We start from the raw sequence: 18,176 nt of genomic DNA on the forward strand, positions 1-18,176 counted from the left end.
CTCGTCCCCGTCATCAAAGCCCGTCCCTCTCGACTTCCAGCGCGAGCGAGTCGCGCCAGTACTTGAAAGAACGTGGTCGTCAACATCGAGTCCCTTGGGCGACCTCTGTCGGCTAATCTCGCGATGAATGGCTTCGACCTGAATCCGACTGCGGATCCTTCGGCACTCAACAAGAGGTACGTACCGGTCCAGCAATACTCAGTTCTGCACACGGGGGCTTCTCCTATACTTTTGGCGAGAAGGGCGACCCGCATGGGTTTCCGCGTGAGGCAGCAACACGCGACCGTCATCCGGACGAGCATCGGGAGCAGCTGACTACGGCTCAGACTCGCTCTCGGTACTGACCACACCCTCTCCCGTGGACTGTGCAGAACAAGCGAGTCTCGACAAGCCGAAACAGCATCCCATTTCGCCCCGCTGTTGCACGCCCCCACCGACACTGCCTCTTCCGCTACAGCCGCGCCCCGGCTCGCAACCCTGCAAGAGCACGTGCACGCCGCTCCACCTGCGACTCTCGCGTTCGCGAACAAGAACCGCCCGAGGGCTGGCACACTCCCTTCAACCTTTCACTTGTCCCCGAGCGCGATTTCCACTAGCCGCAGTCTCGCAGTCGACGACCTCCTCGGACCCGCTTCGATTCACAACGGCACCGTGTCGCTGCCAGGATCGGGCACGCACAGTCCACTCGACCTCTCGTATCCAAAGGCGCTCCTCCCGTCATCGACCGTCTCGTCAACCTCTCGACTCCGTTCCGGTTCGCTGACTGCGCTCCCTCCTGGCACGAGCAGTCTCTCGTCGGCATTCGGACCAGGCACGAATGTCTTCTCGAGTGGCGATTGGACGCCCCGGCCAGTCGCTCCCGCAGGCACTGCAATGCAGAAGCCCGTGGAGGAGGTGCGAAGTCCCGGCGAGAGCGCGTACGGGGACGAGCACGTGCGGACGCTCGATTATCTGGGTCTCGATGACGAGGGTCCCGCAACTGCGAGCGAGACGGGCGCGTTCGGAAGTGTCGGAGAGGAAGCGCTCGGACTCCATCAGCGGGCATCTGATCTGGCCGACGGTGCTTTCGATGGCCTCGCGCCTTCCATGCATCGTCTGGGATCGACAGGGAGTATGAGACTCCCTCTCAATTCAGCGTCAGACGTGGTGGCCCAGCAATCACGGCTCCGCTCCAACACTGTTGCCGCGTTTCCTCGCACAACGGCAACGGAATCTCTCCTACGTCCCTTACATCAATCCTCAGCGTCCTTGTCTTACCCGAGCCCGATCACTGGCGCACCTTTCGGCGCAAACTTCAAAAATCCGCTCGACCAAAGTGATGACTCTTCGTCGTACCATCGATCCAATTCTTCGACCGATTCGACCCGGCTTCTCTACGCAACGGCTGTCGCGACTTCAGAGAACGATAGTCCTCCTCCGGCTCTGGCCTCAGATCCGGCACCACGGCCTCTCGTCAGCCTCACTGCTCCGAACGATTCGGCGATCGCTGCACAACGGGCCCGGGCTGCGACGATCGGAATTCTCGACGACTCGCGCGAACCGCTTCCCCGGAGGAGAGCGGGTACGACAGTCGGTCTCGGGTCCAAGACATATCCTCCGGGGCTGGGTGCCGCCACCGCCAGCATCTCGCCGCTCGAGACGGAACACTCTTCGAACGCCTCGACTGCCGTTGCGCGCACTCTCGGTGCACTGTCCATCAGCGACGATCCTGCCTATTCTCTCTCGGCATCACCGTACGCGTTCCCGCATCCACCCGGATCGCGTCCGCGCACTCCGGAGCAAGTCTCGATGTCGCCTCCTCTGCAACAACCGACGCGCTCGCTGTGGGTCGGCAACCTCGATCCCAAAACGACTCCGACAGAGCTTCAGCAAGTGTTTGCGCCGTACGGAGCGATCGAGTCGCTGAGGTTGATCCCGGACAAGGTCCGTCAGCAGCTTGATTGCCACCCGAGGTAGCGTACTGACATGCTTTCCATGGGCGCAGGAATGCGGATTCGTCAACTTTGTTTCCGTCAAGGATGCTATCCATGCCAAAGAAGACGTGTTGAACCGACTCGGAGGCCAGCTGACCAAGACAAGTGGACTGGTCCGCATCGGATACGGAAAAGGTTAGTTATTGCGACCCAAATGCATTGTCTCGTCCCCATGCTGATGAGCACGAATGCAAAATCCGCTTTAGCTGAAGCTACGCCAGTGCCAGCCGCACCTGGACTTGTTCACCCGCGCTCGACCGCCGCAGGAGCTGCAGTACTTACTGGCTCGGATCTCAACCTTCAGACTCAACCTACTCGAGCGCTCTGGGTCGGATCGATCCCTTCTTCAACAACACCGAATCATCTCCTTGCAGTGTTCAGCTCCTTCGGGCCAATCGAGAGTGCCAGAGTCCTCACGCACAAGTCCTGCGGGGTAAGCTGTACCTTGTTCAAGGTTGTCTCCAATGCCATGTGACTCACGTGCTTGGCTGGTTCTGCAGTTCATCAACTTTGAGCGTCTCGATGACGCCGTTGCCGCGCGTAAAGCCCTCCATGGCCGCGAGATCCTCGGAGCCGAAGTGGGTCCGGTCAGGGTCGGATTTGCGAAAGTTCCAGGCAAGGTCGTACCCGGAGGCGGACAGGATGGCGCAGCGTCTTTGACGAATGCAGCGAACGGACTCGGCTCCCAGACTGCTCTCTTAGGAGCTGTGTCTCAACTCGACGGAGCGAACGGCATCCCGGTGGAACGACAGATCGCTGAGGGACACATTCAGGACTATCGCAGCAACCTCGTCGTCGGACTCGTCTCGAATGGCAGTTATGCCAGTGCTCATGCTCTCAATTCTGCCTCGAACCTGTTTGCGCCTGGCGCGATCCTACCCACCGCGCCTGGAGAACCTCAAGTCGAGACTTTGCGAGGTTCCGTCAATGAGCAACAGCTGATCATGCGAGAGCTAAGTCAGGGCGATCCTGACATCGAGGAGCATGTTCAGGCTGTGGCCAGTGAGCTGCTGACCCTACCCGTGGACCCCAGAATACCATGACTGACGATGTGCTCTATGCCGCAGTTTCTCGCGAACCTATGACCTACTACAATTCGATTCCACTCAACGTGATGAACGATCCTCGCTGGGCTCGCCGCTACACCGTGCAAGATGCTCCTCGTCTACGCGAGATTCGCAAGAAGCTCGATGGGGACATTTCCGCGGATGATGTCGATACGGTTCGTTGCCCGCCCGGTCCCGCAGTGGCCACAGAGAATCTGATCTTCCGCATGATCTACGCAGCTGGCTCACGAACTTCTCGATGAAATCATCCCTCTTGCCTCTGATTACATCGGAAACACGATCGTTCAAAAAGTTCGTCTACCCCTATTTGCCCATGATGCAGCTTGCTGATGAAAGTTGCAAACGCGAGAATAGCTCTTCGAACAATGCTCCCGTTCGACTCGGCTTGCCATGCTAGAACGCATCGCGCCACACCTCGCTCCAATTGGGTAAACCATGTCTCCGCTTGTACCAGATTCGGGGATTTGCACTTACACATCTCACATACCAGAACTCACAAAAATGGAACCTGGGCTGTTCAAAAGATCATTCAGTGCGCCGACGCAGAAGACGAGTACGCGATCATTGAGCAGAACTTGCAACCTTACGTTCCCCCACTTCTGCTCAACGATTGTATGTTTACTTGTGCTTAGCCTGACGCAGTATCAATACTGATGCGGTCTCGATCTGTCACAGTCGGAAATTACGTTGCTCAAGGAACCCTACGCTTTGGTTCACCTCACTCGGACTTCGTTTTTGATGCGATGGTCGACCGGATCTGGGAAATCGGGTCGGGCCGCTTTGGAGCTCGCAGTACTCGTCAGACTCTCGAGGGGTCAGACACACCCCGACTCCAAGTGGTGAGTTTTCCCCTACTCTGCTTGCCGCTTGTGTTCTATCGCTGACAGCTTGACCCGATCATGCAGAAACGCGTTGCCACCTCGATTGTGCTCAACGCAATCCCACTTGCAACGAGCTCGAACGGCGCTCTTCTCCTCACTTGGCTTCTCGAAGCTTCGGAGTTACCGGGTCGCTACAGCCTCGTTGCCCCACGCTTCGCTCCTCATCTTTCACACCTTCTCACGCACAAGTTGGCTTCGCAATCAGTCATGCGCGTGATCAACCAGACCGTCGATTCGGAAGCGCAAAACATGATCCTCGATGCGTTGTTCGATGGCAAGGTCTTGCAAGACGTTCTCGGTAAGCTTGTTTGCATGGAAACGCTCCGCGAGCCTTCCTGACGAGATCTGGATACTTTTCAAGGCGACCAAATGCATGGAACGGCGTCGATCTCGAAAGTTGTTGGCTCGACATTCCTTTCGGACGCGCGACGCCACGATATGAACGACAAGATCAAAACTGCGATCGGACAACTCAACGTGCAATCCGTGCCCGCTTACAGGAAGCTCATGGAAGAAGTCGGTCTCACCTACAACGGACCTGTCCAACCCTCCTCGTCCCCTTCAATCGCAGCTCCTTCGATTCACGATCGTCGTTCTCCCTCTGGCAATCATTCGCACCGTCGGGGTCCCTCTCCTCAAGAGCGCCGAGGCAGCGCCACTCAGCTCCGTCAAGTCTGGAATCCCTCTACTTCCCCTCAGTACCCCGTTCCGCCTCCACCACCTCCGCCTATGGGCTTCCCGCCATACAACCAGCCCCCTTTCAATCACCAGCAAATGCCTTACAGCCAGATGCCTTACCCTGCCCCGCCGTCTCCGTACAGTGCCCCTCCCGGTAACAATTCTTACGGTGCTCAATTTGGATACGCAGCGCCCGCAGCGCCATACGGGTATCTTAGCCGAGGCCCGAGCAACGGTCCACAGGCTCGAGACGGTAGCGACTCGCCTGCACCAGCGGGACTTTCTCCAATCCTAACCCATGCCCCGCCTCCTACGGCAGGAAACCCTCCGTTCTCACCTGGGTATCCTTTCTCCCCGGGAGGTGACCCGTATGCAGCGCTTCGAGTCGATGCGCATGTCGGCTTCAACCCTCAATTTTCGCCTGTTTCGTCTCCTGCGCCCCCACCTCCGCCCTTCTTTGGCCAAGGCTTCAATCAGCAGCAAAGGAACAGTGAGTCTTACGCTTGGCTCGTCAAAGTAGAAAAGGTCTTTGAGTGCAGGTAGCTGACGTCTTGTACCTTGTACTGCAAGGCATCCGACACTGATCACCCTCAATCTTCTCGCCTCTTGTGTCTCTTGTGCGTATCTGTGTCGCAACCGCAAAAATCAGCGAAGGAGCTTGCGAGCCTACCTCAGAAGAAATCACCTCGCTCTGCCATTTGCATATAACCCTACTCGTTTCTCGTGTTTCACGCCTCTTTACCCTTCGCATCGTACTACAACTATCTCCTTCTTCTCTCCGAAAACCCGACATGTAGCAAAAGTCTTCTTCCCTTGAGTCTCCGTACCCTACCCGCTCCTATTCCAAAAAGCTGTTACGCTCGCAAACCATTCTCTCTCTCTCTGTGTCTCGTCCTTTTTCTTCTCGCGTCGTGCTCGAATCGGGCAACCACGTAAAAGAGTGTACTGATTTCGTTGCAAGAAAAAACAATGCGGAACAAAAACACGAACAAGTAGAAAAGCTTGTCAGTCAGAATAATGACAGCTGCTATGCACAAGGACGATACGCGGGGAACAAGAGAGACGCTAAAAGTGGAAGGAGATCCCTCTTCAAGCTTTTGTACAGAAGGACATGGCGGCGTAACACAAACCAACAAGCGAGAGCAAACCGATGCCAGCAGCGCTTCCGGCGTGACCGCGAGCTGAGAGTGTGTTGGCAGCGTCCATCCAGTTGTGTCCGACAGGTCGTGCGCGACCGGCACCTGTATCTCGGAGGAAAACGTACTGATCAGATTCCTGTTACGATACGAAATCACGCAAAAACCTTACGTTGCCATTGCGAGACCCAGAGAGGGATGGGTCCGCCTGTTCGCTCGAATTCAATCTTGAGGGTGACGCTACCCGACGATGGACGAGGGTAGTACCATTTAAGCTTTTGATCCTCGATCTCGTACCTGCCCGCTGACACCTTGACCTTGAGCGCGAGTGCCGTTGCGTCCGAATTGTCGCGCTTCTTGTCGTCACCGAGGGCGAGGTCACCCGTGCGAGTCGAATCTTTGAGCGCGTGAGCGTCCTCGACGGCAGCTTGCGCAACTGCGTACGACATGGCCGAGGGGTATTTGGCGTAGTGCGCCAAAGGCACGTAGACCTCTGTTGGCAGATCCGGGTCGGCAACGTCATCGGCTTCGACTCGGATCGACAAAGTGCACTTCGAAGTTGTCACGTCAAAGTCGATTTCGATGGGAGTACCCACGGTCTTGACCGGGAAGGGACGGCAGAATGCGGGCAGGGCTCGAGCGCCGTCATTCAGGTTGATCGGATGAGAGGGGTTCTCGTTCGCGGCGACAGTGCTCGAGGAAGATGTGTCGACTGGGGTGGACCTGCCGCTCTGACTCGGGGTCGAAGAATTCGACATCTCGGGATGAGACGAATAGTCGCGGTTCTGCTCGGCTTGTCGCTGTTGACGTTCATCGTGAGGTTCTTGGTTTCGGTTTGATCCGCCTTCACGCGCAGCAATCGATTTGACTGCGTCGTCTGGGCTCCATACGGTCAAGTCTTCACCGTTCCAGCAGTCGCCCCACTCGTGCGAGTTGTCGGGGCAATAGTTCCAGACCGTGTAGTTCAAGACGTTGTCGCCGTCGCACGCATTCAGACTCGCGTCGAGCGCGCGAACTTGAGTCGAGTAGTTGCCGTCCTTGTATGCCTTCTTGTGATCGAGGTCATATGGGATGCCTATCTCTCCCATCATCGTCGGGAACTGGCCAAGCTTGTCGAGACCATCTTGTCGAAGCATCCCTAGTTGTGAGCGCATGCATCTCCGGATTGCGGCTTCGCCAACCTTGACACCAAATACGATCGAGCGATAGTGACTACGACAGGGCAGGAACGGATTCAGCTTGGGCTCGGACCATGCAAGCAAAAGGTACTCGACCCACCCTCGTAAAATGCCAAGAGCGTCGGCATTGAACCAATTCTGTGGAAAGCAGAGCGAGCGTTTAGTCTAGATTGCAGCCGTTGGTGTGGGTAAGCGGAGAGGCGTACCCAGTGCTTCGTGACGAGGGTCAAGCCATCGTAAAAGTGCGAGGAAAAGACCGCGCGTCCCTGAATCTCAGGACCTTCAATCCGTGGCGGGACTTGAAACACTGGCGAGTGCACGAAATGAATCGCTTCAGGGTGAACACTCCGGACGACAGGGGCCCATTTCCTCCAATGAGCCAGCCAATAGTCTTGGCCGAACTCGACCGGTCGAGGTTTGTCGGCGTTTGTCGATCCCTTGTACTCATCGAAATAGTTTGGAGTGTGCAGCTCGAGCGTTTCGACATCCCAGATGCCATGTTGAGCCCACACGCACGTACCCATCTTCCATCCTGCATCTCGCTCCCAGCCATACTGGCTCGCCGCCTCGGCATCCCGCTCAGGATCGAGCCAGGCGATCACTCCTTTCGGTTCAACCAAGACGGATCCATCACGTTTCGGACCGAGTGATCCCGACTTCCAGTTCTCGACTTCGCAGGCATGTCCCATACCGAGCTTCATCGCTTGGAACGCAGTCGGCATCGGTCCAACCCTCAAGACGCTTTCCTTGCCGTGCGAGTTCAGATCGGCTGTGCCCAAGTACCCCGGGTTCGGTTCGTTGAGCGAGTCCCATCCGATCACGCATTCGTCGAACAGGTCGCCTGCGTCACCAATCGCTTTGCCGAGTGCACGGTACGCGTCAAAGTAGTGATCCTGCAGGTAATCTTGAATGTTTTTCCCGTTGATGATGCATTTTGGCGCATAGTCTCGACCGGCAAAGAACATGGTGAACAGCGTCTGACATGCGAGGCGCGAGTAATTGGTCGCCCAAATCATCGGCGGGAACGAAGCGGGATCCGGGTTGAGCGGGTGGGGCCACTCGCATTCGATCACGGCAGCTCGGGTGACAGTGAAGTGTTCAGGTTCGAGTCCACATGCGAGGATTGTCCAGTAGGGTGCGCCTGATCCTCCCGAGAAGCGAGACCACTGCGGGAAAATCGAGAATTGCGTCAGGGGCGTCCAAGACGATGACTAGACAGGGATCGTGTGTACTGACCAAGTCCTGATGCGGGTCCATGTACACGTAGAAGCCCCACTCTTTGCACTTGCGCAGGAGCTGCACGACGTAGTCAAAGTACGCCTGGTCATACTTGCCGCTGTGAAGGGGAGAGAGAGAGCCGAGTCGGCAGGTTCAGTATCGCGTCGCCCATCGCGGGTACAGCAGCAGGTAGACTCACGGTCCTTCGTGTTCGATCGATTCCCACGTCGTCACGAACCGCAGGACGTTGAATCCCCAAGACTTGAGACGCTCTAGGTGCAAGTCCGCCTGATCCAACTCGAGCACCCTACCGACGAAATCGAGTTGGCCGCTCTTGGCTCCTTCCCAGAACCCTTCGAGCTTTGCGCCAGGTTGTCCAACGGGAGTCTTTGCCGATGCAGCGAGGTTGATCCCGCGGAGCAAGATCGTGCGACCGTCATTCAGTCGAAAGTGCGCCTCGCTTGCGTGCACATAGTGCGCTGGCACCTCGTGGCCAGTCACCGGAGAGCGTGTCGGGATTGGCGCCATGGTCAGCGAGAGCGATGTCGAAGAGACGACAGCGCGAGTCGGTCAAAATCGAGTACTCGCGCAGCACCTCGCGCGCCGGGTGCATTAATCGTCGTCATTTTTTCCGAGTGTGGGGGCAGCCCGACCGATACCCCTTTTCTTTGTTCTCGTTCAATCTTTAACCATCGTCACAGCTCGCTCGCTGGACTAGAGGCACTGCCTTGTGATTGCAACTTACCGAACACGATCAAAATAAACGACAGGAAACCCAAGAGCAGATGATTACAGTTCCTACCGGGCCCGTGCGTCGATCCGAATTACGGACGCGGCAAACTCGTTGTTGAGCCCGGTCAGGTCTCCCGTCGGCGGTCGATCGTACTGTGACACCTGTCCTCCCCTCGCGCCGAGGATCACAAAGTCGGGCAGCAGCGCGAGCCCCGAGAACAGGTCGTTCGAGAGCGTTTTGACCATGATCGGTTGCAGGACGGAACAATCGTCACGACGGGGTGGAGGGTGGAAAACCGGGCCATCACGCTCGGCGGGTGACAACGCCACTCCAGGTGCGAGTTCGCTCGTGGACCGCCGGTGGAGAGACAGTTGCGAAGAAGCGGAATGTCGTCGCTGGTACGAGTGGATGTGCGTCTTCGGTCGGGTCAGAGCAGCGCTCGATAAATCCCACAAGATCAGCTTGCAGTCTTCTCCAATGCTGACAAACCGCATCGTGCGATCTTCAGTTCGTTCTGGATCGAACGCGACCCCAGTCACCCAGCTCGTGTGCCCTGGACAAAGCGCGACAACATGCTGTTCGTGTGGTGCGTATACCGTCAAGAGGTCGTCTTGCCCTCCCGTCTAGGCCGCACGATAGCAGTATCAGCGCTCGAAGCACGACATCAGAAAGCAGACGAGGCGAAGACGCACGACCACGAAGCGACCATCCGGACTCCAGGAAACGCAGGTGAGTGAGCCGAAGTACGAAGCGAACGAGTCGAGCAGTCTGTCAATGTCACAGTTCAGCATTTCGATCTCGAATTCGAGCAGCACTAGAATGCTGAGCCTACTTCTCTTCGACAAAATCGATTATCCGCAGACATCCGTCCTCTCCCACTGTCGCACAGTACTGCAGGTCGGGAGAGACAGCAAAGGCTTTCGGGCGGGGTGGCGAATCAGCTTGAACTCGGCAGCGTGACTGCGTAGATGAGAGACTCACAATAGATCGCCTGTTTCGAGACACGCCAGTGACTGACCGGGTTGAATTTGGCCATGCTTTGTCCTTTCTTGTCCAGCAGTGGCGGCTTTGACACGATCAATTCTTCGCTTCCGACAACAGCTTTCGCTTCTTCCCCAAAAGCCACCTTGGAATCGCTCCATTCGTTTTCCTTGTTGAGACCATGCTTGGACTCGCGGGGGACAGTATTCGGTACGAACCCGTTCCAATCTTCACGATCCTTGTCCCATATCAGGATCGTTCCATCTGCGTGTGACGTGAGGAACAAGTTCGATCGATTCTCAGGCAGGGAGGACGACAACGACGGGGTCGACGGGAGCGATGAGGCATCGGAAGCAGGTCCGGGAGGGAGCCATGAAATCGAGGTCACCGGAGACGAAGTGATGACACCCGACTTGTTGAAGCGCGTGTACTTGGCCGTCAAGGGATCTGTTACAACGGTAGAAATCGTTCAGCATAGTCGATTCGACCACACGAACCTTGTCAGCGTACCGATCCAGATGATGTCTCCGCTGGCGAACCCAACGAGCAAATCGATTTGCAGGTGTGAAGCGGTGTGTTGGTTTGCGTTTATACACGTGGGGAATGACGAGAATATGATGCGACTCAGAGGTTCCTTGTTGCGTGAGTATGCACGGTCAACTCGCGGTCGGAACGCGCTAGGTTTCTCGATTCGCGCAAACATACCTTTTTCCCTTTGCCAATCTCGCTCCAAAAGACACCTTTGCTCATCGTTTGAAACCCAAACACAGTGTCCTTGCCCGCGTTCGCTTCGGACATTGCTCTCATTTGAATTTGACTGAGGGGCAGCCCTTCCCAGCTTCTCAGGAAGCTCGAGGTTGATCCTTTCAGGGCACGCGCGGGTCTCGTTCCGGACGAGACTGACCCCGGACCATCTGTACCTCCTCCTGCAAACGTGTTGAGCCCACCGAGCATCGAGAACGAGGAAGTGAGGGGACGGCGTTTCGTCGCCGGGCTCAAATTGGCGTTTGACGATGCAAGTGATGTGCCCGAACCTCCTCCCGCGGTCGTAGTTGTGGCTTGCGAAGTGCCGACGATCGGTATCGGCTCGGACGCTGACTCGCTGCTGCTCCCAATTGACACGCTGTGGGTTGGAGGCGAAGTCGAGTCGTCCTTGCCCGGGGGTGCGGCACCTCGACGACCCATCGACATGCCGAATCCAGTCGCTCGCGCTTCATTGTCCTTGACTGGCAGCCGTACTGACACGACTGCGAGTTTGGATGGGTACACTGGAGGAGCAGGTGGAGGTTGATCGAGAGCGTGGAGTGCCGGAGTTGGAGGCTGCGGTGCCGCATTGTTGTTCGCGAACGGGTTCGGAGTTTGCACGAGCGTCGTGTTTGCCGTCGAGACCAACGTGTAGACACCTGAGTGGCAGGTTTCGGTACGAGTCGAGTGTCAGCTAGGAACCGCAGTGCGGACCGAACTCTCTCGACTGACCTTCAGGCGCTGCGAACCACGAGTTCTCTGGCAAGTTCCCGATCGACATGAAGAATCCTGCACGTCAAGAGTCTGGCGAAGCGAGCGTATGTTGTAGTAATGATCAGCGAGATTCCGATCTGCCCGCGCGCTCGTCTTGCGCGCAGCTGGGTGGGGCAACTGGATGTCTCTCCTCGGGCAAAATCTCCTTCTTCTCATACCAAATATATTTCAAAGACGCTACATACACGAAAGAATGAACACTGTGATCGAGCAACACCGGCAAGGGACGGTCAGCTCTTGTTTGCGAAGACTTCTAGACAGAAAAGTGTTGTTTGCCCTCAGATACGCCTTTTATCCAAGCATGAGCAACCACCTCGTCAAAACTCGTTCCAACGCTTCAACCTGCTCGAGGGGTTTTGTCCGACCAACTCGACTCGGCCCTTTTGCAAGCGTTCCGCATACCCGTCCGTTGACTATTATACAGCCCGCCAATCGAACCATCCTCTCTGTCCGCCGACGCAGCTCGAAAAGCTCTCCCGAGTCCAGCCTGCCGAAGCGTTCCAGCCTACGAGAGAGCAAGAGAGTGTTCTCGACAGCAGACAAGAAAGCGATGGGGTCTCTTGGGTAGCCGTACGGCAAGAGAGGACGCAAAAGCTCAGGACGAAGCCGAGTACGAGTTGGAGAAGACCCAGGGTTCGAGCGACAGGTCGAGCGTGAAGACGAGCATGACGACCCTCGGGTTTGTCGAGGAGCGGGAACACCACCGGGTTGCTTTTGTTCGAGATTACTTTCTGATCTCGTCTCGGGGCGACAAGACTCTTATAGGGAGAAGGCGACTCACACAACAAGAGACCGGCGCGCGCGCAACGTAGCAAAGGGATGGTAGCGAATGGTTCAAGTGTAATTGCAGGGTGTAATGTGTATCCTCTTCCAGGTAGACGACTGAAGCATATCGACCGACCTCAGGTCCTACCCCTCGATCGGGATAAACCGCTAAAGTATCTGTTTTTGAAGAGGCAGGTCCTCCCTCGTCCGAAGACGAGAGAGGTTATTTTGAGAAATGCTTCGTCTGGCGCCCTGTCTGGTCCGAGTTGATACTGAGCATTCCCAGAAACCCAATCAAATCAATGAAGGCTCCGGGATCGCTAAGTCGATTCAGTCGGAAATTTATGGGCGCAATTTTGGTTAGAGAACTAACCTTTGACCGGGGACGCGTCGGCGGGACGACGCGATTTTCGTGATTTTCGGTCACTCTCGCATCTCGCGTGTGGTCCCGAAAACTTGGGTTGCTCTCTCTCACTCTCTTTCGGTCACTCGCTTTCGAGACAGGAACCTTGAACAAAGGCGCAACACATGTGCATTCGTTGCGAGTACAGAAGAGGTAACTGCATAGGAAGAAGAAGAAGAAAAAAAAGGAGGAACGGGCGCTTCGTGGGTAAACAAACAGAGCATGTCGAAGTACGCCGGGGGTGACGGCGGTCAGGTATCATAAGTGGGCGGAAGAGGGGAACAACCGATGGCGCGGAGAAGAAAAGATGGCGGGGAACTTTTCAGTTCTTTGGGTTGGGAAATTGGACAGGATGTCTAGGAACAACGGCAACAATCTGTAACCCATGGGGTCTATGCAACTTGTTGCGACGATTGGGCTTGTTTGTTGGCCGAAGACTCTTTCAGCGCGAGCAGTTGCTTCGAGCGGAACGCTTCATAGTGAATTTGAGCCGTCGTCTCAATCAGGTCTTGCAAGTGGGTTCTAAGAAGAATTTGCCCGCAAGCAAGCACGTCAGTTTGTGCTTCCGATGCGTGGGGTCATACGAGCTCACCGAGTGAGGAAATTCCGCAGGTAGTTGAATTCGCAGTGCTGCTCGTTCTCAATGTTGATCGTTCCCCATCGGTTCTTGCGTCCCCGTACCGGCTTGCCATCGATAATCACGTTGCGTTCTGAACCGACGACAGCAAATGGGATCATGTTCTGTAAGAGCGTTGGAGGAGTACGCGATTAGCCCAATCCGGATCGAGACAGAGCTAGAGAGCAAGCGATCCTCACTCGGATCGCTTCGTTCAGCTGCTTCTCCTCATCATCATGATCGTCGTTGTCAAAGGGGTAGACCCGAATGTTGTGATGCACGAGTTCAGCGCGAATCTGAAACGGCGCCAAAGACGGATTCTAGCGTCAGTCCAGATCGCGCGCGCACAAAACATGCCTGGTGATGAGCAACAAGATGTGAGACGCACGCGTTGCTTGAAGAGCTCTCGTTCTTCGAGAGTGAGGCTGTCACTCTTGGCGATGACGGGCACGACGTTGACGACTTCGCTCAACTTCTTCATCACGACGACATCGATCGCTTTAAGCGTGTGTCCCGTCGGGGCGATAAAGTACAGGCAGCAGTGGATCCGAGTGTCGACAATGTGCTTGTCGCGCATCGCGGTGAGCTCTTTGCGGAGATAAGCGGAATGCTGGTCCTTGATGTACTTGATGATCGGGTCCCAGCTGTTTCACGCGCCGTTCAGGATGCTCATCAGTATGAGCGCAGAGTAAGGCGCGAGAGCCGGGCAAGCGCACCAGTTCTCGTTGTTGACGAGGTCTCCGTAACCTGGGGTGTCGACGATGTTGAGGCGCAATCGGACATTGTTCTCTTGCACGACTGTTGTTCGGATCGAGAGGAGAGGTTCAGCTTTGGAGAGAAGAGAGACCCTGGCGAAACTGACTGTGCGAGACGGCTTGGATTTCGGTGGTTTGTCTGACGGGCTCGTCGGGCTCGAAGCGACCTTTCGTGTCGATGAGGTGCGATGCGAAGAGGGTGTTGATCAAGGTCGACTTGCCGAGTCCGGTTTGACCTGTTTCCGAATGCGACACGAGCGTCAGCCGCGCGATTCAACCTGGAGCCTTGACATTTGTTCTTGTTCGCCTATCACCCCATGGTACGTCACTCCCGGTACAGATTAAATGTTCCCCTGAAGCTACATTGTGCAGTGCCGCGTGTGCACCGCTTTCTCGCTCGGTACATTTGTCCGCCCTCGCTGCATCGTCGACGGGTTCGTATGATTTCGAAAGAGAGATGAAGCTTGCCAACAGCGATCACGTTGAACTGGACGCGAGGGTGGGACGAGGCAGTTAGCTCTCGTGCGCGCGAGCGTGACGAGTGAATCGTCGAGCGCACCTGGAAGCCACGCTTGAGCAGCTTGTGCTCGATCTGTCTCGTGATGGAATCGAAACCGACACTGCAGGTTGTTGCAGCAGCGCAAGTTTCGGGATACGGGGGTAGTGAGGTGTCAGTTCCCACTCGAATCCTCGTCGATGTGTCTACCTAATGGGCACGACGAGAGAAGGGCAAGACATACTACGAGTTGAGCCTCGTGATCTCTTGACCGTGACCTTCGACTGCGGTAGCCATGTTGAATTCGACCGAGATCGGGATGAGGGGGTGAAGCACTTGAAGCGCGCGCCGGCGCTTCACCTTGACCTCTCTCTCGCACTCACGCACTCTCCGCCTGCTACTAAAGCTCTTTGTCCAGTTCAGAGCTCAGCTTTGAATTCAGCGCGCGGCTTGGGAAAGCAGATTCAGTTTGAGAGCTCGACACCGCTAGTCTCCACCGCCTCGTCTTTGTCCTCGCTCGCTGGCTGCTATTCAGCTCCTGATTCTCGAGACCAATCCGCTCTACATCGGTCACTAAAGATTGGGCTCACAGATCCTTGACGTACGCTAAGCCGTACAGCATTCACCGCGTTCGACATCGACTTCTCCGCAGGTTCACAGAACGGTGCGCTATTCCCATCGCCCCTTACTAAGCCTATCGGACAAGTAGGATATCAATGATCCTTGATCTCGCCCAGTCGCCTTTCGAGAGCAGACCACGACCGCTGATAAAGCTCTCTCAGGCTATCTTTCGGTTCGGGGCGCTCATCGAGTCGCTCGCAAGGATGCACACACTGGGCGCACAAGGAAGCGGACGGGCATGTGTTTACAATGCAAGGCAGGAAATGGATGTGAAGAAACAGGCGATGATTGATAAGAAACATGGTGGAGATGATGAGAAAACAAAGAAGACACAAGTGACTATTCAAGAACAGAGAGCGACGAAAGCGATAAACTCGCGTTTCACTCCAACCCTCCTGACAGCCGGAACACGGGATGACGGAGACAATTTCCCTTTTTTTTACGATTCCTCGATTTATCCGATTTCCGATCCTGAGCACGTTCGGCCGCTTCAAACAGGAGAGTCCTCGGGCGCCTTGTAGGTCGACACGTTGGGGAGAGTCTCGTACACGGTCGTCGTCGAAGGAGAAGTCGAGATCGCAGGAGCTGAGACCGCCGGAGGAAATTCACGCCAGAGTCAGCATGGGCCCAAATTCCCTTGAAAGCGAGATCGAACGGAAAGACCAGAAACTCACAAGTGGTTTCAGAGTCAGTCATGAGCTCCTTCTCCTTGTCTTTGCTACTCGCTAACGAGCTCGATTGGATGTCGACTGCAGTCGCATCCGAGTCGCACGAACCTCGGCGAGGACCTCCACGCTTGCCGAGCATGCGCGCGACTGATCGAGCGATTGGTCCAGCCCGCGGCGGGATTGGTCCACCATGCGCCTTGTAGCCGATGCTAGTGAGGAAGACGCGAAGCGTGAGGGTCAGTATCGGGAAGGCGCACGTCGTCGTGTGGCAAAGAGAGGGGACGCACTATGCAGTCAAGGCGACAACCCGGTCGCTGATGATGAAGACTTGAAGGAACAGCAGAAGGGTGACGGTGACGGTCGCAATCACGAGCCATGCGATTCCCCAGGAAGAGTGCTTGACGTCGTTCCACACTGATCGCAAAAAAGGTCGCTCCAGAGTCAGTCCTCCCGTTCGTTCGTGTTTGGCCATGGCAAGCAGTGGACTCACTCTTTCCGAGCCAGTACAGGCAGAATGCAGCCGGAATCAATTTCTGCGGGATGTAGACCCAGCTCGTGACTCGCAGGAACTTGTGGGACCATCCGAGGAACTTGAGCTGATCTTGCGGCTTGTAGTTCTGCAGTTGGTAATACCTCTGGACTTGGATGAGCCCGAGTCCGACATAGATCGGGATGATCAACGTCGCTTGCAGCAGCATCCAGGTCGCGAGTCGGAAGAAGAGCGGGTTCTACTCGGCGACAAACGGTTCAGTCACGGGATTGCGCAAGCAACGAGAGACTCATGACTCACATGCGTGTCAAAGAAGGTGCACTGTCCGACGAAGAGCAGGATGAAACTGAAAACGTGGTGCAGGTAGACACTGGAGCTCGCGAATCGACATGGTAAGCCGCTGTCTCTCTACGCGAAGAGAATGTGATTGTCGACTCACTCGGCTCCGTGGTCTCCCAGCAACAGATCGGCGATGTACGAGATGAGAAGGGTCTTGATCACGATTAGGAGAATCTGGATGTCCCGGATCCGAACCATCTGTCCGTGCGAGCGCGAATGAGTCCAGGATCCGAGGTGAGCACAGCTCCATCGGGAGCGATCGAGACGCGACGAAGCTTACCTCAGAATTGATCGCAAACAGTCTCCAGGCGCAGAGCTGAAGGATCAAGCAGGTCGTCTCGACAGTGATGTTGAGGATCCAGCCGAGACTAGCAGTGCGCACGTCAGTTCCGTCGATCATGTGCCGTATTTCGGAAGCGCTTACATCGAGCCAACGTTTTTCCTGAGCACAGTCCGCGCAACGTCCGTCTCGACTTCATGACCGTATTGCGCCGACATTGCGACTCGGGTTCTCTCGACAGCGCGCTTGTTGAGGCCAACATTGAACAAGACCTTTGCGACGATGGCGATGAAGAAGAAGAGGAGGAGGGTCCAAACGTCTGGCGACCAAATCTGCCAGATGGTGTACTTGAGCGAGTCGAACTTGACAAGCTCGATCAGCTCGGTGCGCGAGGCGTGCTGGACGGTCGAAGATGGAAGACGGGCGATCAGGTGTTCGACCTCGGCAAGATGTTCCGAGATCCAGGTCGAGTTCGACAAGAAGGCTTGTTCTTCGTTCTTGAGCACGACGGAGAGGAGGGGGGCGACGTCGGAGCTGAATTGCGACAAAAGCGTGCTCAGCTCGGTGATGTTGGCGATGCTCGCCTGTGGTGGGAGCGACCGAAGTGAATCGGCGAGGTGATTCAGCGCATCGGAGACCGTCGAAGCCATCGCTGCGAGAGGCGTCTACTTGGGCGGTACAGTGTGGAGTGAAGGGGATACAAAAGACAGAACTGAGCCGGATACAGACGGGGGATCGTCGAGGGTTGTGCGTTTTCGTGAGGTACAGCGAGCTAGACGAGGGTGGAAAAGGAGTGAAGGTGCGAGGATCAGATCAGAGGTGTGCGAGAGATTCGATAGCCTTTCGTGTCCGAAAGCACCTCGGAAACAGACGGGAGCGGGGGACTCGGCTAAAGGGACTAGTCGAGGGAAGATCCTCTTACCCCAAGTCTAAACAGTGACTTGCGCAAGAGCCCATCAGCAGTTATTGACCGGAGCCGTACATGCTAGCTGCCAGGCGATGACCTGGGGTAAAAAAAAAGCTCGAGTGTTGCAGGAAATATTCTATTCGGGAAGGTTGACCTTCGCACGAGTCGCACCTTAAAAGCACGTCGACGTCGCTTCCTGGCCGAATGGCAGACTCTATCGACGATTAGGCTTTGTTGAAAAATTCAATTGTCCCGTGCATGTCACCGCAGGATAAATGTGGCGATTGGCGCCGCGGCTCGTTGCGTCCCCTTGACCAACTGCGATACTTGCGTTCGCGGAGAGTAGTCGCAATATGGTAGTACTCATTGTACCCTCGCATTCATTTTCCCACCTTTGGTAGATCTGACTAGGCGTGCACAAGACTTTTAGCCCATGAACAAGCGGGAGAAACAAAGCGTGCAGAAAATGCGGA

The 18,176-nt window shown here is 55.9% G+C and overlaps 5 protein-coding genes across 5 annotated transcripts; 1 reads left to right on the forward strand and 4 right to left on the reverse strand.

The window, feature by feature from the left end:
• Nucleotides 1-123: 123 nt before the first annotated feature.
• On the forward strand, nucleotides 124-5,183 carry JCM15063_001472 (uncharacterized protein; the record flags this gene model as incomplete). The annotated part of the gene is made up of 13 exons (XM_076677735.1): nucleotides 124-176; nucleotides 372-1,923; nucleotides 1,985-2,108; nucleotides 2,180-2,406; nucleotides 2,474-2,975; nucleotides 3,041-3,195; nucleotides 3,260-3,331; nucleotides 3,395-3,468; nucleotides 3,531-3,652; nucleotides 3,716-3,879; nucleotides 3,946-4,219; nucleotides 4,283-5,089; nucleotides 5,170-5,183. 13 exons carry the CDS (start codon nucleotides 124-126, stop codon nucleotides 5,181-5,183), a joined length of 4,140 nt encoding a protein of 1,379 aa, XP_076535059.1.
• A 505-nt stretch (nucleotides 5,184-5,688) lies between these two features.
• Nucleotides 5,689-8,659, reverse strand: JCM15063_001473 (uncharacterized protein; the record flags this gene model as incomplete). The annotated part of the gene is made up of 6 exons (XM_076677736.1): nucleotides 5,689-5,840; nucleotides 5,908-6,947; nucleotides 7,014-7,051; nucleotides 7,120-8,079; nucleotides 8,150-8,249; nucleotides 8,331-8,659. 6 exons carry the CDS (start codon nucleotides 8,657-8,659, stop codon nucleotides 5,689-5,691), a joined length of 2,619 nt encoding a protein of 872 aa, XP_076535060.1.
• Nucleotides 8,660-8,929: 270 nt separating this feature from the next.
• JCM15063_001474 (uncharacterized protein) lies at nucleotides 8,930-11,370 on the reverse strand (the record flags this gene model as incomplete). The annotated part of the gene is made up of 7 exons (XM_076677737.1): nucleotides 8,930-9,487; nucleotides 9,557-9,632; nucleotides 9,697-9,781; nucleotides 9,846-10,292; nucleotides 10,356-10,479; nucleotides 10,551-11,248; nucleotides 11,322-11,370. 7 exons carry the CDS (start codon nucleotides 11,368-11,370, stop codon nucleotides 8,930-8,932), a joined length of 2,037 nt encoding a protein of 678 aa, XP_076535061.1.
• A 1,553-nt stretch (nucleotides 11,371-12,923) lies between these two features.
• Nucleotides 12,924-14,695, reverse strand: CDC10 (septin CDC10; the record flags this gene model as incomplete). The annotated part of the gene is made up of 9 exons (XM_076677738.1): nucleotides 12,924-13,053; nucleotides 13,124-13,272; nucleotides 13,348-13,443; nucleotides 13,536-13,791; nucleotides 13,864-13,945; nucleotides 14,010-14,138; nucleotides 14,335-14,389; nucleotides 14,462-14,522; nucleotides 14,643-14,695. The coding sequence occupies 9 exons, from the start codon at nucleotides 14,693-14,695 to the stop codon at nucleotides 12,924-12,926; spliced, it is 1,011 nt and encodes a 336-aa protein (XP_076535062.1).
• An 814-nt stretch (nucleotides 14,696-15,509) lies between these two features.
• On the reverse strand, nucleotides 15,510-17,446 carry JCM15063_001476 (uncharacterized protein; the record flags this gene model as incomplete). Its single annotated transcript, XM_076677739.1, has 8 exons — nucleotides 15,510-15,604; nucleotides 15,694-15,896; nucleotides 15,975-16,101; nucleotides 16,178-16,415; nucleotides 16,478-16,547; nucleotides 16,617-16,714; nucleotides 16,797-16,884; nucleotides 16,941-17,446. 8 exons carry the CDS (start codon nucleotides 17,444-17,446, stop codon nucleotides 15,510-15,512), a joined length of 1,425 nt encoding a protein of 474 aa, XP_076535063.1.
• Between the last annotated feature and the right edge of the window lie 730 nt (nucleotides 17,447-18,176).

Source organism: Sporobolomyces koalae (assembly GCF_050403365.1).
Source record: "Sporobolomyces koalae JCM15063 DNA, S_koalae_JCM15063T_v1_ctg10, whole genome shotgun sequence".
NCBI lineage: Eukaryota > Fungi > Basidiomycota > Microbotryomycetes > Sporidiobolales > Sporidiobolaceae > Sporobolomyces > Sporobolomyces koalae.